At 47.3% G+C, this 21,211-nt stretch overlaps 1 protein-coding gene across 2 annotated transcripts in view; it reads left to right on the top strand.

The window, feature by feature from the left end:
• The window catches only part of LOC121277620 (serine/threonine-protein phosphatase 2B catalytic subunit alpha isoform), a 356,398-nt gene that overhangs the window by 312,842 nt on the left and 22,345 nt on the right, over window positions 1–21,211 (top strand). For both annotated transcript variants that reach the window (XM_041187189.1, XM_041187182.1), the window contains exon 9: window positions 10,056–10,181. In XM_041187189.1, coding sequence (XP_041043123.1) covers window positions 10,056–10,181 — 126 coding nt within the window. The remainder of the gene's footprint in view (window positions 1–10,055; window positions 10,182–21,211) is intronic.

Raw genomic sequence — 21,211 nt, 5'->3', positions numbered from 1 at the left:
CAATTCCATCAGCGTTATCTCAGTGACATTTGTGGAATTCCAACTCCACAACCCAACTCTGCCCTTGTTAAATCTTTAACCAGAGTTACTCTAACTTCAGAACATTTGCTTGTCAATTCTAAATCAACAATGTGAAAACCACACAACTTGTATGTTAAAGGTGCTGTACAAATCCTAGGCACTTCATATTAGACAAAAGTTTGAAACCAAACAACATAAAATATTAAGACAGGTAACCAGCAGCTTGGTAAAAGAGGTTTTAAGGAGCATCGTAAAGGAGCAGAGAGAGATGTAGATAGGGAACTCTGGAGCTTAAGGGCTATATGTTTGAAGGCATGACCGTCAGTGGTGGAGTGATGGAAATCAGAGATGCTGAAGCGGCCAGAATTGGAGGAGTGCAGAGACCTTAGAGCTGTTTAGACTGAAGGAGGTTTTGGAAATAGGGTGGAATTCAAAAACAAGAATGAGAATTTTAAATTTGAGGTTTGCCTGACCAGAAGCCAATCTAGGTCAGCGACCACAGGGCTGATGGGTGAAGGACTTAGTGCAAGTTAGAACACTGGCAGCAGAGTTTTGAATAAGGTGAAGGGTTGTGGAGGGTGGGGTATGGGAGGGCAGCCTGGAGAGCATTGGAGGTCACAAAGGCTCCCAAAGGCATGGATGAGGGTTTCTGCAGCAGATGAGATGAGGCAGGGGCAGAGCCAGGCCATGTTGCAGAGGTGGAAGTCGGTGACCTTGGTGATGGGGATAATATAGGGCTGGAAGTTCAGTTCGGGGCCAGATAGGACACTGATATTGCGACTGTGTCTGGGAAGAGGATGGATTCCGTGGTTAGGAATAGAGTTCGATCTTGAGGTTATTCATTTTTCTATTTGCAATAAACATTGAGGAATTTTTCTATCACTGGATCTGGCTGCTCTCTTTAAATTTTACATTGTTAACTACTTGAAAGATGTGCTGGAGCCATTATCTGACAGCGTCTCTCATTTTTCTTTTCAAAACACAGCTTGGAAGTATCAAAACCTCACTACAGTTGGTCATTGCATATTGAGGCATTTGTTCAGAAATAAACCCTGATCGAAAATTTTTGCTGCAACAGAGTTTAATAACTTTAAGGTAGTTTAGACACAAGCTACCCCCTTTCCTCCACATGCTACCCACTATACTACCCCCTCTACCCACTATATTACCTGTGATACTATACACGCTACGCACTATACTACCCGCAATACTACACATGCTACCCACTATACTACTCGCAATACTATACATGCTACCCACTATACTACTCGCAATACTATACATGCTACCCACTATACTATCCCCTTAACTACACACGCCAAGCACTATACTACCCCTATACCCACTATACTACATGTGATACTATACACGCTATGCACTATACTACCCGCAATACTACACATGCTACCCACTATACTACTCGCAATACTATACACACTACACACTATACTACCCGCAATACTACACATGCTACCCACTATACTACCCGCAATACTATACAAGCTACCCACTATACTACCCCCTTTACTACACACGCCAAGCAATATACTACCCCTATACCCACTATACTACCCCCTATACTACACACGCTACCCACTGTGCTACCCTTTTTACCACACACGCTACCCACTATACCACCCCCTTTACTACACTCGCTACCCACTATACTACCCCCTAATAATTGGATATTTGTCCCTGGCAAACCAAATCTTGTATTGCCCCAGTCTCTCTGCTTTATACAGCTCTTCTCGCTGTCCCGCAGTCCTTTACTTGTTTCAGGTACTGTTGTAAGGGAATCGTTCTTGTCCCTGGGTGAGAGGGTTGCTCTCTGATAAGAGGCTGAGTAAATTGACCCTATATTCTCTGGAATTTAGAAGAATGAGAGGTGATCTCATTGAAACGTACAAGATTCTGAAGGGGCTGGACAGGGTCGACACTGAAAGCATCTTTCCCCTGGCTGGGGAATCTAGAACACGAGGGCACAGTCTCAGGAGGAAGGGCCAATCGTCTGGAACTGAGATGAGGAGAAATTTCTTCACTCAGAGTGTTGTGAACCTTTGAAACACTCTATCCCAGGGGCTTGAGGATGCTCCATTGAATATATTTAAGGCTGAGATTTTCACTCTTGCAGGAAATGAAGGGAAATGGGGAGTGGGTGGGAAAGTGGGGTTCAGACAGGAGATCAGCCATGATCGTATTGAATGGCAGAGCAGGCTCAGGGAGCTGCATGGTCTTCTCCTGCTCGTATCTCTCACGTTCTTATGTTCTGTCAGGCGTTTCTAAGCTTTCCTTTGGAAGCTGAATGGCTTGGCCTTCAGGCCGGTGGATACCTAGCTGTATTTAAAATGAAAAGCTAAGATCTGAAATGGAAGGACCGCAGTTTGTTGTTTATTACTTTACATTGACTGGATTCATGCAATCATAGAATCTTGCAGCACAGAAGGAGGCTATTCGTCCCATCATGTACATGCCGACCCTTTGAAAGAACTATCCAATTAGCCTCACTCTCCTTGCTCTTTCCCCAGAATCCTGAAAGCTTGTACCCCTTATAAGGATCTATCCAATTCCCTTTAGAAGGTTACTGTTAAATCTGCCCTTTTTAGACAGTGAATTCCTGATCACAACAGTTTGTTGCATGAACCTCTCTGGTTCTTTTTCCAATTATGTTAAATTTGTGTCTTCTTGTTACTGACCCTCCTGTCTGCCAATGGGAAGTGTTTCTACTTAATTAGCCTGTCAAAATGTTCTCATAAATTTTGAACGCCTCTATTAAATCCCCTCTTAACCTTCTGTGCCCAGCTTTTCCAGTCTCTCCACATTAACTGAGGCTTGCTTCCATTTCAGGAGTGTTTTATCGAGACGTGCTGGGAAAACCTGAGGCCAAATGTGATGTATTTCAATTTGGAATCGCTTTTTATTAAAATTGTTTGTAAAGTTTAAGCGTAACATTGAGCTGGAGTGAAGCTAGCAATTAGCATTTTTGGAGGAGGTTCTTTACTCTCCTTAATCCACACCGCATCGCAAAAGAAATGCAGAGTTATTTTGATAAAAGCTGTATTTTAACTCCGTTAATTTGAAACAGTCTGATGAACCTTTATTGATGGAATTGGAGAGCCCCCTGGTGTATAATGGCTGTATGCCCCATGTTGTGGATTAGTGGCTGTCATCCCAGCTATCACAATTGGAACACAGATCTTTAACACTGTTCATCTCTTTACTGTTCCATGAGTAAGAGTCAGAGTTGTTCCAGTGTCTCTAACTGCATGTTTGTACTAGTTCAAAGAAAATTACTGAAGTAGTTTGATGTGAACTCCACTGTTCTTCGAAATAGTGTTGTGAAATCTTTTACATTCACCTGAGAGGGCAGACAGGGCCTTGTTTTAATGCCTCACATGAAAGGTAGATCCTCTGACAAAGGTCTTAACAGTGTCCTGGCCAATATTTTATACCTCAACATCACTAAAGTACATCATTGGTCATTATCACATTGCTGTGTGTGGCATAGGGAGGTCCTGTGGCGCAGGGTAGAGTCCCTTTTTCTGAACCAGGTTCACCCCAGCACTTGATGGCCAAGGAAGGTGTGTTCATAATGCAGTCAAACAGGTTGACTGCTCAACCTATAAATCCTTCCGACACGCGCCAGTGGCAGGCGGTAAGAGTGGGAGAGGTTCCTGGTCAGCCATGTGGTGAAAAGAAAATTGGAGTCTCTACCATCACTATCCATAGCTGCAGGCTACAAGCTGCCTGTAGAAGTGCAATAAAAACAGAAAGCGCTGGAAAAACTCAGCACTTCTGGCAGCGCCTGTGGAGAGAGAAACAGAGTTAATGATTGAGTCCAATATGACTCTTCTTCGGAACTACGTGTAAAACTGTATGAACTTGTAAATGTCCTTGGTGACTCCTTGGCAGGGGGTGGGGGGGGGCTGATTGGTTCAGTTAGCCGGACAGCTGGTTTGGATCAAATTGGTGCCAACGTACACGGGGTTCAGTCCCCATTCCGGTGGGGGTGCATTTGGGAACTGACTCCTTGCCCTACCCGTGTCGGAGACCATGGCACTGAGATCAGACCTGCCTTTGGGCAGAGAACCGAAGAAGAAGAGATGTTGCTGTGTGTAAATTGGCTGCTGCTTTTCCTGCATTTACAACAGTGACCACACTTCACAAAGTACTTCATTGGCTGGAAAGCACTTTGAGGTGTCCTGAGGTTGTGGAAAGTGTGATGCAGGTATAAATTCCTTTTTTTCTGATGTTCAAGATTGTCCCAGATCAATTCCATTATTTTACGTAGAACTGAATCAAGACTATTTGGTCTGTTTTCTCTCTCTGAGGGTCGATAATCTGTGGAATTCTCTTCCCCAGAAATCAATGGAGGCTGGGTCATTGAATTTACTCAGGGCTGAGTTGGACAGATTTTTGATAGACAAGGGAGTCAAGGGTTATGAGAGGCAGACGGCAGTGTGGAATTGAGACTACACCCCAATCAGATAAGCCACAATCTTATAGAATGGTAGAGTGGGCTCGAAGGGCCAATTGGCTTACTCCTGCTCCTAAGTCCCATGTCCCTATGTGTTTGCCAGTTTCTGTTTTGTCACAGTTTTTGACAATGGGTGGCATCATTAGCCTCTTCCAACCAATTGGTACCTCCCCAGTTAACACCCTCCTTCCATTTAAACCCGTTTGCTTTGTTAGCAGTCAAGATTCAATATCCCAATGTGTTCTCCATAATCTTTCCCCTCTTTCACTTTCCTCCCCCACCCCCACCAACCCCCACACCAATCTCTCATTCAGGTGGCAGTGAGTGGGAAGTCACAGTATGAGGCATCGTAGACCTGGAATTTGGCATTTCCTGAGCTCATGGCCTTGAGTATAAGACACACTCTGCCCCTTGTCCAACTACCTGAAGAGCTGACAGGTTTTTTAAAAGCAATGCAGGATCTTTGACTTTACAAGTAGAGCCAGAGAGTACAAAACTAAGGAAGTTATGCTGAACCTTTGTAAAACACTGGTTCGGCCTCAGTTGGAGAATTGTGTCCAATTCTGAACACCACATATTCAGAAAAATGTCAGGGCCTTGGAGAGGGTGCGAAGGAGATTTACTAGAATGGAACCAGGGATGAGGAACCTCAGTTATGTGGAGAAGCTGGGATTGTTCTCCTTTGAGCAGAGAAGTTTAATAAAGGTCCTCAAGTTCATGAAGGGTTTTGTTAGCAGTAAATAAGAAGAAATTGTTTCCAGAGGCAGGAAGGTTGGTAACCAGAGGGACACAGATTTAAGGTAATTGGTGAAAGAACCAGAGGGGAGATGAGAGTTGTTTTGACACAGAGAGAGTTATGATCAGGAATGTGCTGTGTGGAAGGGCATTGGAAACAAATTGAAAAAGATTGCAGCAGTATGAAGAAAGAGCAGGAGGAGTGGGACTAATTGGATAGCTCTTTCAAAGAGGCAGCAAAGGCACAATGGGCCCAATGACCTCCTTCTGTGTTGCCTGATTCTATCTTTGATCTCCATTTTGTGTTGGGATATTAGTGGTGAAAAGTTTGACCAGAATTTGCATTGCCCAAAGGGTTCCCATTCTTCATGAGCACTGAAGACAGTGCAACTATATACTTCCGGTTAAGTATTTAAGTGGAGTGGAATTGACTGCACCAAAGCGCTTTTTCAGTATTCAAAAGATGACATTGGGCCTAGTGTCTGTGTGGAGAATCATCTCAGATTTGAACAAAATGTGGTAGCGGGCAGGAAAAAGGACATTTTACATGCCGGCCGCAATGGCGGGTTTTCACATCATATCATCCCATTCCCGTTGCCTCCCCCCTCGTTAATAATGCATTCCTGGGAAAGGGGAAGCTTCTGATTCACCCACCCCGCCGTCACCTCAGGCCTTCAGCAATGCAGCCGCCATATTTAAAGGGAGCCCCTGCACAGAGCTCACTCTCTCTAAGGGATCGGAAGCTGCTGCAAAGTCATGGCTGCCAAAGGGAGGAAACGTGCTGCCTCCCAAATTTAGCGACACCTCCCTCGGGCGCCTACTGGATGCTGCTGTGGCTCACTGTGAAGTCCTCGACCCCTGCTCTGGGCAAAGACCAGCAAGCATGGTCACCAGCCCAGCATGGGAGGCAGTGGCAGCTGCGCTCAGTGCCAATGCCCTGCAAAAGAGTTGAGCCACCCAGTGCCACAAGAGGATGAATGATCTCCTCCATTCCGTCAGGGTAAGTCACTCTTCTCATCACTCTCAACGTACACACTCACAAACCCATCACACATCCACAGGGATGTTACTCGTTGCCAGTTGAAGGGACCTCAGCAGTCACTCTCCCACACACACCTTATCTGCCCAGCAGATCGTGTCCTTATTCCGTCCATGGCACCGCTCACCACCCACACATGCCAGGTATCCTTATCATCTGGCCTGGCAGGCATCCTGCTTACACCCTCTCCATCCGTCTTCATGCAGGACAAGCTGGCGTACAGCAAAAGGAAGAGGGTGCAGACTGCTGGAGGAATGCCTGACATCAAGGACCTCACAGACTTGGAAAATAGAGTCATCCAGCTGGCCGGCGACGATCTGGACGGTTCCTGTGCTGACAGTGAGGCCGGCAGTGCTCAACCAAGTGAGGACCCAGCAATGCAACATCCTGCACTGCTGCGCGGGCTCAACTCTATCGTTGAAGCCATTGCTGGCCTCCAGCAGTGTCAATGCGAGAGGGCTGTTGGGCAGCTCGATTTCACTCCAGCTTCCCCTTCTCAAGGATTCAGCCAGGGGCCCTCAGGTACCCATAGGGAGGAGAACCAGCAGCTCGACACCCCAGGGCCATCCACCCAGGTGACTCTGGGAGTGTCTAATCCATCTGAATTCCCTCTTCCTGTGACCCCAGCAGCTCCAGCTCCACAGGCCACTAAGGGTACAGCTGGTCCACAGCAGGGCCCTGAAAGCAGGTTGGGGCCCTCCAGGTCTCAGTCCTGTAGAGGACACCCGTCAAGGTCATCACAGACAGGGTACAGCAGTCAGCAGGCTGCCTCCACCCCCACTCTGGATGTCCAGGGAGCACCAAGGCGTAGCAGCAGGGTTAGGAAGGTTAAGAAGATGTAGTTGCACAGCCTGGGCATGGGTGTTAATCACTTGTACATAATGTTCATATTGTAAATAAACTCCCCTGCCTATGGCTCCTTGTTCTGATGAGCAGTGTTCGTGTCACTCAGATGTGAAACCTTGGTCCCGGCACAAGATAAAGGCAGGTATCTCAGTCCAGGGCCTCTTCCCTGTGCTGGGTGTAACCTCCAGGCCAAAGTGATAGTCCAGCCTCACACTGCCCGGACACATTACTGATGCCTGCACCTCGATGGTGTTGGTCATTGCTGCCAGAATGTCGTGGACAGGCGTCACAGGGTTCCATCATTCTCTCTGTGTGCACTCAGCACCTTTAAGGTGGGGCTGGCCCCCATCTCCAGTATTTGTGACCATTGACGCTGCGCTTCTGAAGGGCTCAGGTGCTATTCCAAGGCTGCTTCCCTCACCCCCCTCCCCCACTTCCCCTGGCATGTGCTTGAGTATTTCCTTCAGTCTGCCAGTGCTACCCTTGCTCCAACCTCTGGCCTGACCTGCAGTGGAACCCTTGTCCTGGCACCGCACTGGAGCCCAGCCACGAGAAAGCAGCTTGCCTGTCCCCCTCGTGAATGCGCGGTGCCTCTTCCTCAATGTCCTATGGGTGATGCCCATGAGCACTGCACAAGGTTGTGTGCACTCACCTCCGAGTTCCCCTCGAAGTTCAGGTCACCAGGTGCAGGTCTTCTGAAGGCAGTGGTGAAGCGCCTCGTTCTGAACTCACACTGACATGGGCGGTAAATTTGACATAGAACCATAGAAAAGTTACAACACAGGAGGAGGCCATTCGGCCCACCTTGTCCATGCCAGCCCAAGGACACCCAGGTGCCCTTTCTAATCCCACCTTCCTGCACCCGGCCCATAGCCCTGCAGCTTACAGCACTTAAGGTGCAGATCCAGGTGCTTTTTAAAAGAGTTTAAAGTTTCTGCCTCTACCACCAACTTGGGCAGCGAATTCCAGACACTCACTACCCTCTGTGTAAAAAATCTCTTCCTCATGTCCCCCCTACACCTTCTGCCACTTGCCTTGAATCTACGTCCCCTGGTTCTAGAATTCTCCACCAAGGGAAACAATTTTATCTTGTCCACTCTATCTATTCCCCTCATAATTTTATACATCTCAGTCAAGTCATCTTCTTTGTTCTAAGGAAAATAACCCCAACCTATCCAATCTCTCCTCGTAGCTACACTTTTCTAACCCTGGCAACATTCTTGTAAACCTCCTCTGCACTCTCTCCAGAGCTATTACGTCCTTCCTGTAATGTGGTGACCAGAACTGCACACAATACTCCAGCCGTGGCCTCACCAGTGTTTTATACAGTTCCAACATTATATCCTTACTTTTATATTCTATACCGCTGCCAGTGAAGGAGAGCATTCCCAATGCCTTCTTTACAACCTTGTCTACTTGAACTGCTGCCTTCAGGGACCTGTGTACTTGTACGCCAAGATCTCTCACTTCATCTACCCCTCTTAATATATTCCCATTTATTTTGTAACCCCTGTAACTGTTTGACCTCCCTAAATGTGTGACCTCACACTTCTCTATGTTAAAATCCATCTGCCACTTTACCGCCCACTCCACCAACCCATCTATATCGTTTTGGAGATTATGGCTATCCTCTACACTATCCACTACTCGGCCAATCTTTGTGTCATTTGGATGGGGGTTGATTCCAGCGAGCAGGGTTTATAATTAGATGCAAGTCGGCAGGAAATGCGGCCTGTCATTGAGGGGTGGAGCGGGCGATAGCAAACTGGTTTCACAACGGTGTAAAACCAAATTTTGGCTGTCTCGCCATTTGTCATCATCCCCCAGGTCTGTACAGCCAGGTCTGTAATAATGTGAGCAGCTGATCTCAAACCAGGTTAAGGATGCAGCAAGACTTGAGTTCATTGGCTGTCACATCTTAACCGGGCTAGTCAATGTTGTTGCCTCCTCGCTCTTGTGCAGGGCAAGTGTAATAATCAGCCAGAGCTCCTGCTGCTCTTTACTTATTCAGTGACCCTTGCTGTAAACAGATGACCAATGAGAATAGGATTGGGTTCTGCTGTTGCCTCCTCCAGCAACATACATTAAGGGATGGTCGGTTGATGAGTTTAACAACAGAAATGCCAGCACATTCCAAATGAGGGGCGCAGTGAATTGAGGAGTGAGCCTAGCACTTTAGCATTGGTGCAACTGCATCACCACTCGGTTCCTCGCTAACTGTTGCATTGGAAAAATCACAGAATGGTTTTACATCATTCCCAAAATAAAATGTTTTTAATAATAACAGCAAATCCATTCTTCATAAGTTAGAATTTTTTATTTTTATTCGTTTGTGGGATGTGGGCGTTGCTGGCTAGGCCAACATTTATTGCTCATCCTTAATTTCCCTCATTCAGAGGGCATTTAAGAGTCAACCGCATTGCTGTGGGGTCTGGAGTCACATGTAGGTCAGACCAGGTAAGAACGACAGATTTCCAGGGAACCGGATGGGTTTTTACGACAATCGGCAATGGTTTCACGGTTATTGGCAGACTTTTAATGAGTTCAAATTCCACCATCTGCTGTGGTGGGATCTGAATCCTCATCCCCAGAGCATTCCCCTGGGTCTCTGGAATACCAGTCAAGTGACAATAGCCCCTCCCCCTGAGTGCGAGAGTAATTTTCTAACTTCTTGTTGGAAGGGGCCATGTTGTAAATCCACGCTGACTGTTATTGCCTGACAAACTGTGGATTTCATTGTGCTGCACGAGCAGGTGAATTCAGGAAATGACCACTTTAATTTCCACCCTGGCCTCTTGAGCTGAATTTGTCGATGAGAACAATGAGTTTTGGGAAGATAAACTGAAAAAAGAATCAGAAGTATGTTTTGAAGAGACCTTGTATTGTTGGATCCACAGAAAGTTGCTGTTTTATTGGCCTCACTTTCTTCTTGTCTTCCAGCCGCGGTTTTGAAATATGAAAACAACGTCATGAATATTCGACAGTTCAACTGTTCCCCTCATCCGTACTGGCTGCCCAATTTCATGGACGTCTTCACTTGGTCTTTGCCGTTTGTTGGGGAGAAAGGTTTGTAACTATGTCTCAACAACTAGATTTGCATGAGGTCAATGAGGTCAATGGGTAGCAGCCTGGCTTCTGAGCCACAAGGTTGTGGATTCCAGTCCCACTCCAGAGACTTGGGGTTGCATTTTTCAGACCCCCTCCCCCCCCCACCGCTGGGCGTGTAATGGGTGGAGTTGGGCGTGTAAAATATGTTGGGTGCCCAGCCCACCACCATCTCGCCCACCCCTGGCCTATTCCCCATAATATGGAAGGTGGGTAAGGCCACCCACCCTGAGGCCTAGTGAGGCCCCTAACTGCCCAATTAAGTGCAAGTTATGGGCCTCAGTCGACCTCCAGTCATAAAACACTGGGCAGTGGCAGGTGAGCCAGAGTGCAGAGGCCGCTTTTGAAAATGAGGGACGAGGTGGGGGTGGTGGGGGGGGGGGTGGTGGTGGGGGGGGGGGGTCGCCCATCAATGAGGGGGTGCCCTGCACACATCGAGCCCCACCTCACCAAGTTGTCTGTCCCCCTCTTTGCTCCCCCCACCCCACCCCCCACCACTCCCTAAGATCGCCAGTCCCTCCCTGCCCTAAAAGCCCAGGATTTACCTGTCTCTGGTCACCATGACCTTCTTCCCAATGACTCCTTGCAGTCCTGGCAGTGTCCGTTACTGAGTCCTGACAATGCTGGAGTTGCCAGCCAGTCAGATTGGCCAGCAGCAGCTCTCGAGGGTGGGTCTTCCTGTTCACTGAGGGGTGGAAGTCTGACTCTCAGCTTGTTTAGCCCACATGTTATTACTGTTGAACCTGTTGAACACAAAATCAAGACTGACCCTCCCAATGCCGGGTACTGAGGCAACACTGCACTCTGAGATGAGCTGTCTTTGAGATGAGACGTTAAACTGAGGTCCCTGTCTGCCCTGTCAGGTGGACATAAGAAGAGCAGGGGAGTTCTTCCTGGTCCCTTGGCCATTATTCATCCCTCAATTATCATGACTAAAACAGATTTGCCTGGTCATTGTCACACTGCTGCTTGTAAGATCTTGCTGTGTGCAAGTTCTCCATTATGTTTCCCACATTACAGCTGCTCTTTAAAGCTGCTACATTGGCCGTAAAGCATTTTGGGTTATCCTGAGGCTGTGAAAGGAGCTATATAAATGCAAGTCTTTTTTTCTTCTTAGCAGTGGCTCCATTTTGAGAATCAGAATTTCTCTAGTAAACTAATATGTCTTTGGTCACCAAGTAGTTTTGTTTCAAAAGGAAGTTTTTGCAGAAAGTCTTCCTCTTTGATGATTCCTTCAAGATTGCAATTGCAACTCGCCTCTTTAGCACCTAAGTATAAAGGGCAGGATTTTGCTTGAACAGCAACCAGTGTGTAAATAAAGCATGTTCATATTGGCCAGCATGTTCAGGGGGTTAAGAGATGCCCTGTGAGTTGTGAATCTCCAGAACTTGATGGCCAATTAAAGCCACTTCACCATCTGCTTCACAATCTCACCCTCACCCTCCCCATTTCTTCACCGGGTTTGCGGATTCAATGCCCATTAAACACATCATAGAAATTTAACGCTGGAGCTAAACCACATAAATATATTTTTCAACAACACAATATTGTCAGTACAATACAACATCTCTGGCCCAGAAACAATCAGTTTAAACTGTTTGATCTCGTTCCTGCTGGTGGTAAATTTTAGAGATTTAAAAATGCCAAATTTAAAATGAAAAAATAATCGACAGAGCAACAGGAGCAGAGATCAGCGTGGAGACTAGGTTAACTCAGTGTCTATGGAAACGGTTCCCATTGGAGAAACAGACACAAGAAACAAACTTGTTAAAATTCATAGATTTTGAGCTCAGGTTTCAGGAGTGGGATTTGGACCCTCACACCTTTTTGACTGAGAGGAGAGAGTGCTTTGAAATGACATCATGGCTCCGATTAACATATATAAACATGCCATTTATCACCTCTAATGGGCCATGGTTACATTCCGTTTTTAGAGGCGCTGAGCTCATTAATGATGTGATGTGAAATGTAAATCTCCTCCAGGTTAGTGAATATTTTCTTCACAATATTATTCTTTAATTGGAAGAGAAAATTCATCTCTCATTGTGTCCTAAATTAATCTGCTTTGCTTTGTAACTGCACAAAGAGTGAAATGCAGCTTATTCATTTTAAAATCCATTCACCAGAAAAAGAAAAAATAAGTTCAAAAACTCAAGCATTGCCTCTCCCCTTCTCAGCAATCTTCTGCAGCCCTAGAACCCTCCAGGATAGCTGCACTCACCCAATTCTGGCCTCTTGAACATCTTCCTGATTTCCACCACTCCAACAATGGTGGGTTGTGCCTTCAGCTCCTGAGCCCAAAGCCCTGGAATGGCCACTTCAACCTGTCTCTCTTCCTCTAAGACTCTCCTTAAAACTGACCTCTTTGACCAAGGTTGTAATTGCCTGGACTGATACCCCTTTATGTGACTCAGTAACAAGCTTTGTTTTATAATGTGAAGTGCCTTGGGATGTTTTACTTACACTAAAGGTGCTATCTAAATACAAGTTGTTGTTAGAAGATGAAAATATATAAATCTAATACTGTGAATGCTGGAAACCTGTGTTAAATCTCTCCTTGCTTTACACTGTTTCACCCCCAAATCGAATCTGACAGGAAATATTTCCAATATTGCATTAGCCACAAGTGGAACAAACCCAGAAGACTGAAGTTGCACAATTTATTGGTTTAATTTCGTCGAGAGACAAGTTAATGTGTAATTGCTAGAATCCCATTTTTCTGTGTCAGTGCACTTAATAAGCTAACAGATTAATCAGGAGCCCACAGCAAACTTGAGTATAAGCTAATAAAAAGCTCAAGGCAAAGGGATGAAAATAAGAGTCCCTGTGACTGGAAGCAACAAAGCAACAAATCTGTTTTCATCATGTTCCCAAGAAATCAGTTTGAGGAGGAGTTTACCAAGCAGCTTCCACATGCTGCCCCATCACCATCATTATCTGCAGTGCTGCCAAACTCTCTTTATCTCGTACAGCATAGGGACTCCCTCAGCTCTGCTCACGCAAAAGGCAAAAGAGATTAATTGCTTTTACTTCATGATGCAATTTAAACCAGACTCAAAACACTGATTTCCCACAGCAGTGGAGCATTTGACGCATGAAAGTGGCGACAGAACGTTTGCCCCAGATGTGAGTCATTGACGGCAACATCCTCTCGATAGTTGGCGCTCGATGGGATACCCACGCTGTGGTCAGAAAGGTGGTAGCAATAGACAGTTGAGAGGTGGCGAGAAAAGTAAGATCAGTCTTTGGAATTGAGATCCTTCCCAAAATGACTTGTGGGGTGACAGAAGCTCAGAAGCAAAAACACCCTTGGTGGCCGATCAGTAGTCCGATGCAAGTACATGCAGACTACTCCAGGGCAGTGTTTATGATGGGCCTGCCAGCCTAAACTCACTAATGGAGCCTGGCTGGGTATCGCAGTAATTGGTAGCAGTGTGTAAGGTGGTCCTGGTTGGACATGGACTGTCCATGGGGAAACTTGCCTGTGCTAACTTCTGATTAGCTGTGTGCTATTGGCTGGCTAAACGCAAGCTCTCACCCCATGGGTATGCCAGTCTCTTACCTGTGCAAAATTGCATCTAAGTTTTCCGAGGTTCGAGTAAGAAAGATATTGTGTATAGTCTCTTGTGGCTTTAGTTTGAACTGGAGATTCCTTAAGCATGGCGGCATGTTTCCATATGCATTAGACACAAAATAACTGAGCAAATGGGTGAAACGAATGTGCTGTGAAGCAGTCTGGGAAGAGTGTCCTGTAGTCAGCATCACGGTGAAGCAGTCTGGGAAGAGTGTACTGCAGTCAGCATCACGGTGAAGCAGTCTGGGAAGAGTGTACTGCAGTCAGCATCACGGTGAAGCAGACTGGGAAGAGTGTACTGCAGTCAGCATCACGGTGAAGCAGTCTGGGAAGAGTGTACTGCAGTCAGCATCACGGTGAAGCAGTCTGGGAAGAGTGTACTGCAGTCAGCATCACGGTGAAGCAGTCTGGGAAGAGTGTCCTGCAGTCAGCATCACGGTGAAGCAGTCTGGGAAGAGTGTACTGCAGTCAGCATCACAGTGAAGCAGTCTGGGAAGAGTGTACTGCAGTCAGCATCACGGTGAAGCAGTCTGGGAAGAGTGTACTGCAGTCAGCATCACGGTGAAGCAGTCTGGGAAGAGTGTACTGCAGTCAGCATCACGGTGAAGCAATCTGGGAAGAGTGTCTTGTAGTCAGCATCACGGTGAAGCAGTCTGGGAAGAGTGTACTGCAGTCAGCATCATGGTGAAGCAGTCTGGGAAGAGTGTACTGCAGTCAGCATCACGGTGAAGCAGTCTGGGAAGAGTGTACTGCAGTCAGCATCACGGTGAAGCAGTCTGGGAAGAGTGTACTGCAGTCAGCATCATGGTGAAGCAGTCTGGGAAGAGTGTACTGCAGTCAGCATCACGGTGAAGCAGTCTGGGAAGAGTGTACTGCAGTCAGCATCACGGTGAAGCAATCTGGGAAGAGTGTCCTGTAGTCAGCATCGCGATGAAGCAGTCTGGGAAGAGTGTCCTGCAGTCAGCATCGTGATGAAGCAGTCTGGGAAGAGTGTACTGCAGTCAGCATCACAGTGAAGCAGTCTGGGAAGAGTGCACTGCAGTCAGCATCACGGTGAAGCAGTCTGGGAAGAGTGTACTGCAGTCAGCATCACGGTGAAGCAGTCTGGGAAGAGTGTCCTGTAGTCAGCATCGCGATGAAGCAGTCTGGGAAGAGTGTCCTGCAGTCAGCATCGTGATGAAGCAGTCTGGGAAGAGTGTCCTGCAGTCAGCATCATGGTGAAGCAGTCTGGGAAGAGTGTCCTGCAGTCAGCATCGCGGTGAAGCAGTCTGGGAAGAGTGTACTGCAGTCAGCATCACGGTGAAGCAGTCTGGGAAGAGTGTACTGCAGTCAGCATCACGGTGAAGCAGTCTGGGAAGAGTGTACTGCAGTCTGGGAAGAGTGTACTGCAGTCAGCATCATGGTGAAGCAGTCTGGGAAGAGTGTACTGCAGTCAGCATCACGGTGAAGCAGTCTGGGAAGAGTGTACTGCAGTCAGCATCACGGTGAAGCAATCTGGGAAGAGTGTCCTGTAGTCAGCATCGCGATGAAGCAGTCTGGGAAGAGTGTCCTGCAGTCAGCATCGTGATGAAGCAGTCTGGGAAGAGTGTACTGCAGTCAGCATCACGGTGAAGCAGTCTGGGAAGAGTGCACTGCAGTCAGCATCACGGTGAAGCAGTCTGGGAAGAGTGTACTGCAGTCAGCATCACGGTGAAGCAATCTGGGAAGAGTGTCCTGTAGTCAGCATCGCGATGAAGCAGTCTGGGAAGAGTGTCCTGCAGTCAGCATCGCGGTGAAGCAGTCTGGGAAGAGTGTACTGCAGTCAGCATCACGGTGAAGCAGTCTGGGAAGAGTGTACTGCAGTCAGCATCACGGTGAAGCAGTCTGGGAAGAGTGTACTGCAGTCTGGGAAGAGTGTACTGCAGTCAGCATCATGGTGAAGCAGTCTGGGAAGAGTGTACTGCAGTCAGCATCACGGTGAAGCAGTCTGGGAAGAGTGTACTGCAGTCAGCATCACGGTGAAGCAATCTGGGAAGAGTGTCCTGTAGTCAGCATCGCGATGAAGCAGTCTGGGAAGAGTGTCCTGCAGTCAGCATCGTGATGAAGCAGTCTGGGAAGAGTGTACTGCAGCATCACGGTGAAGCAAGAGTGCACTGCAGTCAGCATCACGGTGAAGCAGTCTGGGAAGAGTGTACTGCAGTCAGCATCACGGTGAAGCAATCTGGGAAGAGTGTCCTGTAGTCAGCATCGCGATGAAGCAGTCTGGGAAGAGTGTACTGCAGTCAGCATCACGGTGAAGCAGTCTGGGAAGAGTGTACTGCAGTCAGCATCACGGTGAAGCAGTCTGGGAAGAGTGTACTGCAGTCTGGGAAGAGTGTACTGCAGTCAGCATCATGGTGAAGCAGTCTGGGAAGAGTGTACTGCAGTCAGCATCACGGTGAAGCAGTCTGGGAAGAGTGTACTGCAGTCAGCATCACGGTGAAGCAATCTGGGAAGAGTGTCCTGTAGTCAGCATCGCGATGAAGCAGTCTGGGAAGAGTGTCCTGCAGTCAGCATCGTGATGAAGCAGTCTGGGAAGAGTGTACTGCAGTCAGCATCACGGTGAAGCAGTCTGGGAAGAGTGCACTGCAGTCAGCATCACGGTGAAGCAGTCTGGGAAGAGTGTACTGCAGTCAGCATCATGGTGAAGCAATCTGGGAAGAGTGTCCTGTAGTCAGCATCGCGATGAAGCAGTCTGGGAAGAGTGTCCTGCAGTCAGCATCGTGATGAAGCAGTCTGGGAAGAGTGTCCTGCAGTCAGCATCATGGTGAAGCAGTCTGGGAAGAGTGTCCTGCAGTCAGCATCGCGGTGAAGCAGTCTGGGAAGAGTGTCCTGCAGTCAGCATCGCGGTGAAGCAGTCTGGGAAGAGTGTCCTGCAGTCAGCATCGTGGTGAAGCAGTCTGGGAAGAGTGTCCTGCAGTCAGCATCGCGGTGAAGCAATCTAGGAAGAGTGTCCTGCAGTCAGTTCTTGTTGAAAATAACAAGACTGCAATCACAAGACAGTGTGAGAGAGGGGCGGAGAGATCAGAACCAGTGCGAGTGTGGGGAAGCTTCAAAAAGTGATGTCAGCACAAAGGTGAGAGCTGATTGGTGAGTAATGGGTAAGTGATTTTTCTCCAGTTTAAAATGGATTAAGCAAAGGAAAGGTAAGGGTTCTAGTTTTTATTTAAAGTACATAAATAATTTAACTTTTTTTTACTGTATTTAACTTGAAGTAAGGGTTTTTTTTCAACAAGAGGCATGGCAGGGCAGCTCAGTTCCGTGTTATGTACCGCCTGCAACACGTGGGAAGTCCTAGACACTCTTTGCGCTCTGACCGACCACGTGTGCAGGAAGTGCCACCAGCTGCAGCTACTTGAGCTCCGGGTTTCGGAGCCTGAGTGGCAGCTGGAGACTCTGAGGTGCGTCCGCAAGGCTGAGGGTTTCATGGATAGCACGTTTTTAGACATGGTCACCCCACAGTGCAGACAGAGAGTGAATGGGTGACCATCAGTCAGAAGAAAGGTTTCAGGCAGATAAGCAGGAAATCCCCAGGGTGCATCTCGCTCAAGAATTGTTTTTCTGTGTCGGAAAATGGTGAGAGTGACGGTTCCTCTGGGGAGTGCAGCCACACTCATGGCACTGAGAGTGGCTCAGCTGCACTGGGTGGGGGGGGAGGAAACAGAGGGGAAGAGCAATAGTGGTAGGAGACTCAATAGTAAGGGGAACAGACAGGCGTTTCTGCAGCCGTAGACATGACTCCAGGATGGTACGTTGCCTCCCTGGTGCCAGGGTCAAGGATGTCACTGAACAGCTAAAGGGGGAGGGCAAACAGACAGAGATCGTGGTACATTTTGGTACCAATGACATAGGTAGAAAGAGGGATGAAGTCCTGCAAGCAGAATTTAGGGAGCTAGGGAGCAGATTAAAAAACAGGACCTCAAAGGTAGTAATCTCTGGATTACTTCCGGTGCCTTGCGCTAGTGAGTATAGAAATAGGAGGTTAGTCCAGATGAATGCATGGCTGGAGAGATGGTGCAGGAGGGAGGGCTATAGATTTCTGGGATTCTAGGACCGTTTCTGGGGGCAGTGGGACCTGTACAAGGTGGATGGGTTGCACTTGAACCGGAATTGGACCAACATCCTTGCGGGGAGGTTTGCTAGTGCTGCTGGGGAGGGTTTAAACTAACTTGGCTGGGGAATGGGATCCTGAGAGGAGGTTCAGCAGGGGAGATGCACAACCAAAATTAGAAGAGAGAGCAAGTGAGTCTGAAAGGCATTGAAATTATAGGCCATTCAAGGCACAAGGGAGTTTGGCAAGGTTGGATGATATTTATTTTATTGCAAGGAGTCTGACAAATAAGGCAGATGAGTTGAGGGCACAAATTAACACATGGAAGTATGATGTCATTGCTGTCAGAGACATGGTTGAGAGAAGGGCAGGATTGGCAGCTCAATATTCCAGGATATAAGGTCTTCAGGCGAGACAGGGAAGGAGGTAAAAGAGGAGGGGTTATCACAATATTGATCAAGGAATCAATTACAGCAGTAAGGAAGGATGACATCTTAGAAGGCTCCTCAAATTAAGCCATATGGGTAGAACTGAAAAACAACAAAGGAGCAATCACATTGCTGGGAGTGTACTATAGGCCCCTAAACAGTCAGAGAGAAATAGAAGAGCAGATATGTAGGCAAATTTCAGAGAAGTGTAAAAATAATAGGGTAGTAATAGTGGGAGATTTCAACTTCCCCAACATTAACTGGGTTCGTCATAGTGTGATAGGTTTAGAGGGAGCGGAATTCTTAAAATGCATCCAGGAGAGCTTTTTAAGTCAGTATGTAGAAGGTCCTACAAGAGAGGGGGCAGTCCTGGACTTAATTTTAGGGAATGAAGTCGGGCAAGTGGTAGAGGTATCAGTGGGGGAGCATTTTGCAGATAGTGATCATAACTCCATTAGATTCAAGGTTGTTATGGAAAAGGACAAGGATGGGCCAGAAATCTGAGTTCTAAATTGGGGAAGGCCCCGATTTTAATAAGACCAGATATGATTTGGCCAGAGTGGACTGGGAGCAGCTACTTTTAGGTAAATCTGCATCAGAGCAGTGGGATTCATTCAAGAAGGAAATAGGGAGAGTACAGGGCCAACATATTCCAGTAAAGACAAAGGGTGGGACCAACAAATCCAGGGAACCCTGGATGTCGAGGGATATACAGGATTGGATAAAGAGAAAAAGGGAGGCTTATGGCAGATACCGAGGGCTCAAAACAGCGGAAGCCCTAGAGGAGTATAGAATGTGTAGGGGGAATCTTAAAAAGGAAATTAGGAGAGCAAAAAGGGGGCATGGAGAAACATTGGCAGGTAAAATAAAGGAAAATCCAAAGTTATTTTACAAGTACATTAAGATTAAGAGGATAACCAGGGAAAGAGTAGGGCCCATTAAGGACAATAATGGTAATTTGTGTGTGGAGCCGGAAGACGTAGGTAGGGTTCTAAATGAATACTTTGTGTCGGTGTTCACAAGTGAGAGGGATGACGTGGGTATGGAAATCAGGCAGAAGGACTGTGATATAATTAAAGAAATTAGCATAGAAAGGGAGGAGGTTCTAAGTGGTCTGGCAGGCTTAAAAGTAGATAAATCTCCAGGCCCGGATGAAATGTATCCCAGGCTGTTGAGTGAGGCAAGGGAGGAGATAGCGGGGCGCTGGCAATAATTTTCAATACCTCTCTGGCCACAGGAGAGGTGCCAGAGGACTGGAGGACAGACAATGTGGTACCGTTATTCAAGAAGGGAGGAAGGAATAAACCAGGGAACTACAGGCCAGTCAGTCTAACCTCAGTGATGGGAAAATATTGGAAGCAATTCTGAGGGACAGAATTAATCTACACTTGGAGAGGCAGGGATTAATCAAGGACAGTCAGCATGGTTTTGTTAAGGGGAGGTCATACCTGACCAATTTGAATTTTTCGAAGAGGTGACCAGGTGTGTAGATGAGGGCAATGCATTTGACGTAGTCTGCTTGGACTTCAGCAAGGCTTTTGATAAGGTCCTGCATGGGAGACTGATAACAAAGGTAAGAGCCCGTCGGATCCAAGGCAATTTGGCAAATTGGATCCAGAATTGGCTGAGTGGCAGGAAGCAGAAGGTGATGGTCGAGGGGTGTTTTTGTGACTGGATGCCTGTGTCCATTGGGGTTCCACAGGGATCGGTGTTGGGTCCCTTGCTGTTTGTGGTATATATAAACGATTTAGACTTGAATGTAAGAAGATTGATCAGTAAGTTTATGGATGACACGAAAATTGGTGGGGTGGTAAATAGTGAGGAGGATAGCCTTAGATTACAGGAGGATAGACGGGCTGGTCAGATGGGCTGATCAGTGGCAAATGGAATTTAATCTGGATAAGTGTGAGGTGATGCACTTGGGCAGGACAAACAAGGCACGGGACTACACAATGAATGGTAGGACCCTGGGAAGTACCGAGCATCATAGGGACCTTGCTGTGCATGTCCACTGGTCCCTTAAGGTAGCGTGACAGTTAGATAAGGTGGTTAAAAAGGGAAAAGGGATACTTGCCTTTATTAGCCAAGGCATAGAATATAAGAGCAGGGAGGTTATGCTGGAACTGTATAAAACGCTGGTTAGGCCACAGCTAGAGTATTGTGTGCAATTCTGGAATCCACATTATAGGAAGGATGTGATTGCACTAGAGAGAGTGCAGAGGAGATTTACCTGGGCTGGAGAACTTTAGTTATGAGGAGAGATTTGATAGACTAGGGTTATTTTCCCTGGCGTAGAAGAGATTGAGGGGGGGCATCATTGAAGTGTATTAAATTATGAGGGGTATAGAGAGGGTAGACAGGAAGGAACTTTTCCCCTTGGTGGAGGGATCAATAACCAGGGGGCATAGATTTAAGGGGCAGGAGGTTTAGAGGGGATGTGAGGAAGAATTTTTTCACCCAGAGGGTCGTGGGAATCTGGAACTCACTGCCTGAAAGGGTGGTAGAGGCAGAAACCCTCATAACATTTAAGAAGTATTTGGATGTGCACTTGCGATGCCATGACATACAAGGCTATGGGCCTAGTGCTGGAAAATGGGATTAGAATAGTTAGGTACTTGTTTGACTGGCGCAGGCTCGATGGGCTGAAGGGCCTTTTTCTGTGTTGTAGACCTCCTATGACTCTAAATATTTTGTGACAAATGACTGGTGTCAGCCTTGGCTCACTGGGTAGCACCCTCTCTTGTCAATCGGAAAGTTGTGGGTTCAAGCCCCACTCCAGAGACAGGTCAGAAAGGCTGACCCTCCCAATGCCATACTGAGAGAATGCTGCACTGTTGGAAGTGCTGTTCTTCAGTGAGACATGAAACCAAGGCCCTGCCTGCCTGTCAGGTGTAAAAGATGCCACGGCATTATTTTGAAG

The sequence above is a fragment of the Carcharodon carcharias genome, chromosome 1 (genome assembly GCF_017639515.1).
Source record: "Carcharodon carcharias isolate sCarCar2 chromosome 1, sCarCar2.pri, whole genome shotgun sequence".
NCBI lineage: Eukaryota > Metazoa > Chordata > Chondrichthyes > Lamniformes > Lamnidae > Carcharodon > Carcharodon carcharias.
This window is presented reverse-complemented; position numbering and strand designations above follow the sequence as displayed.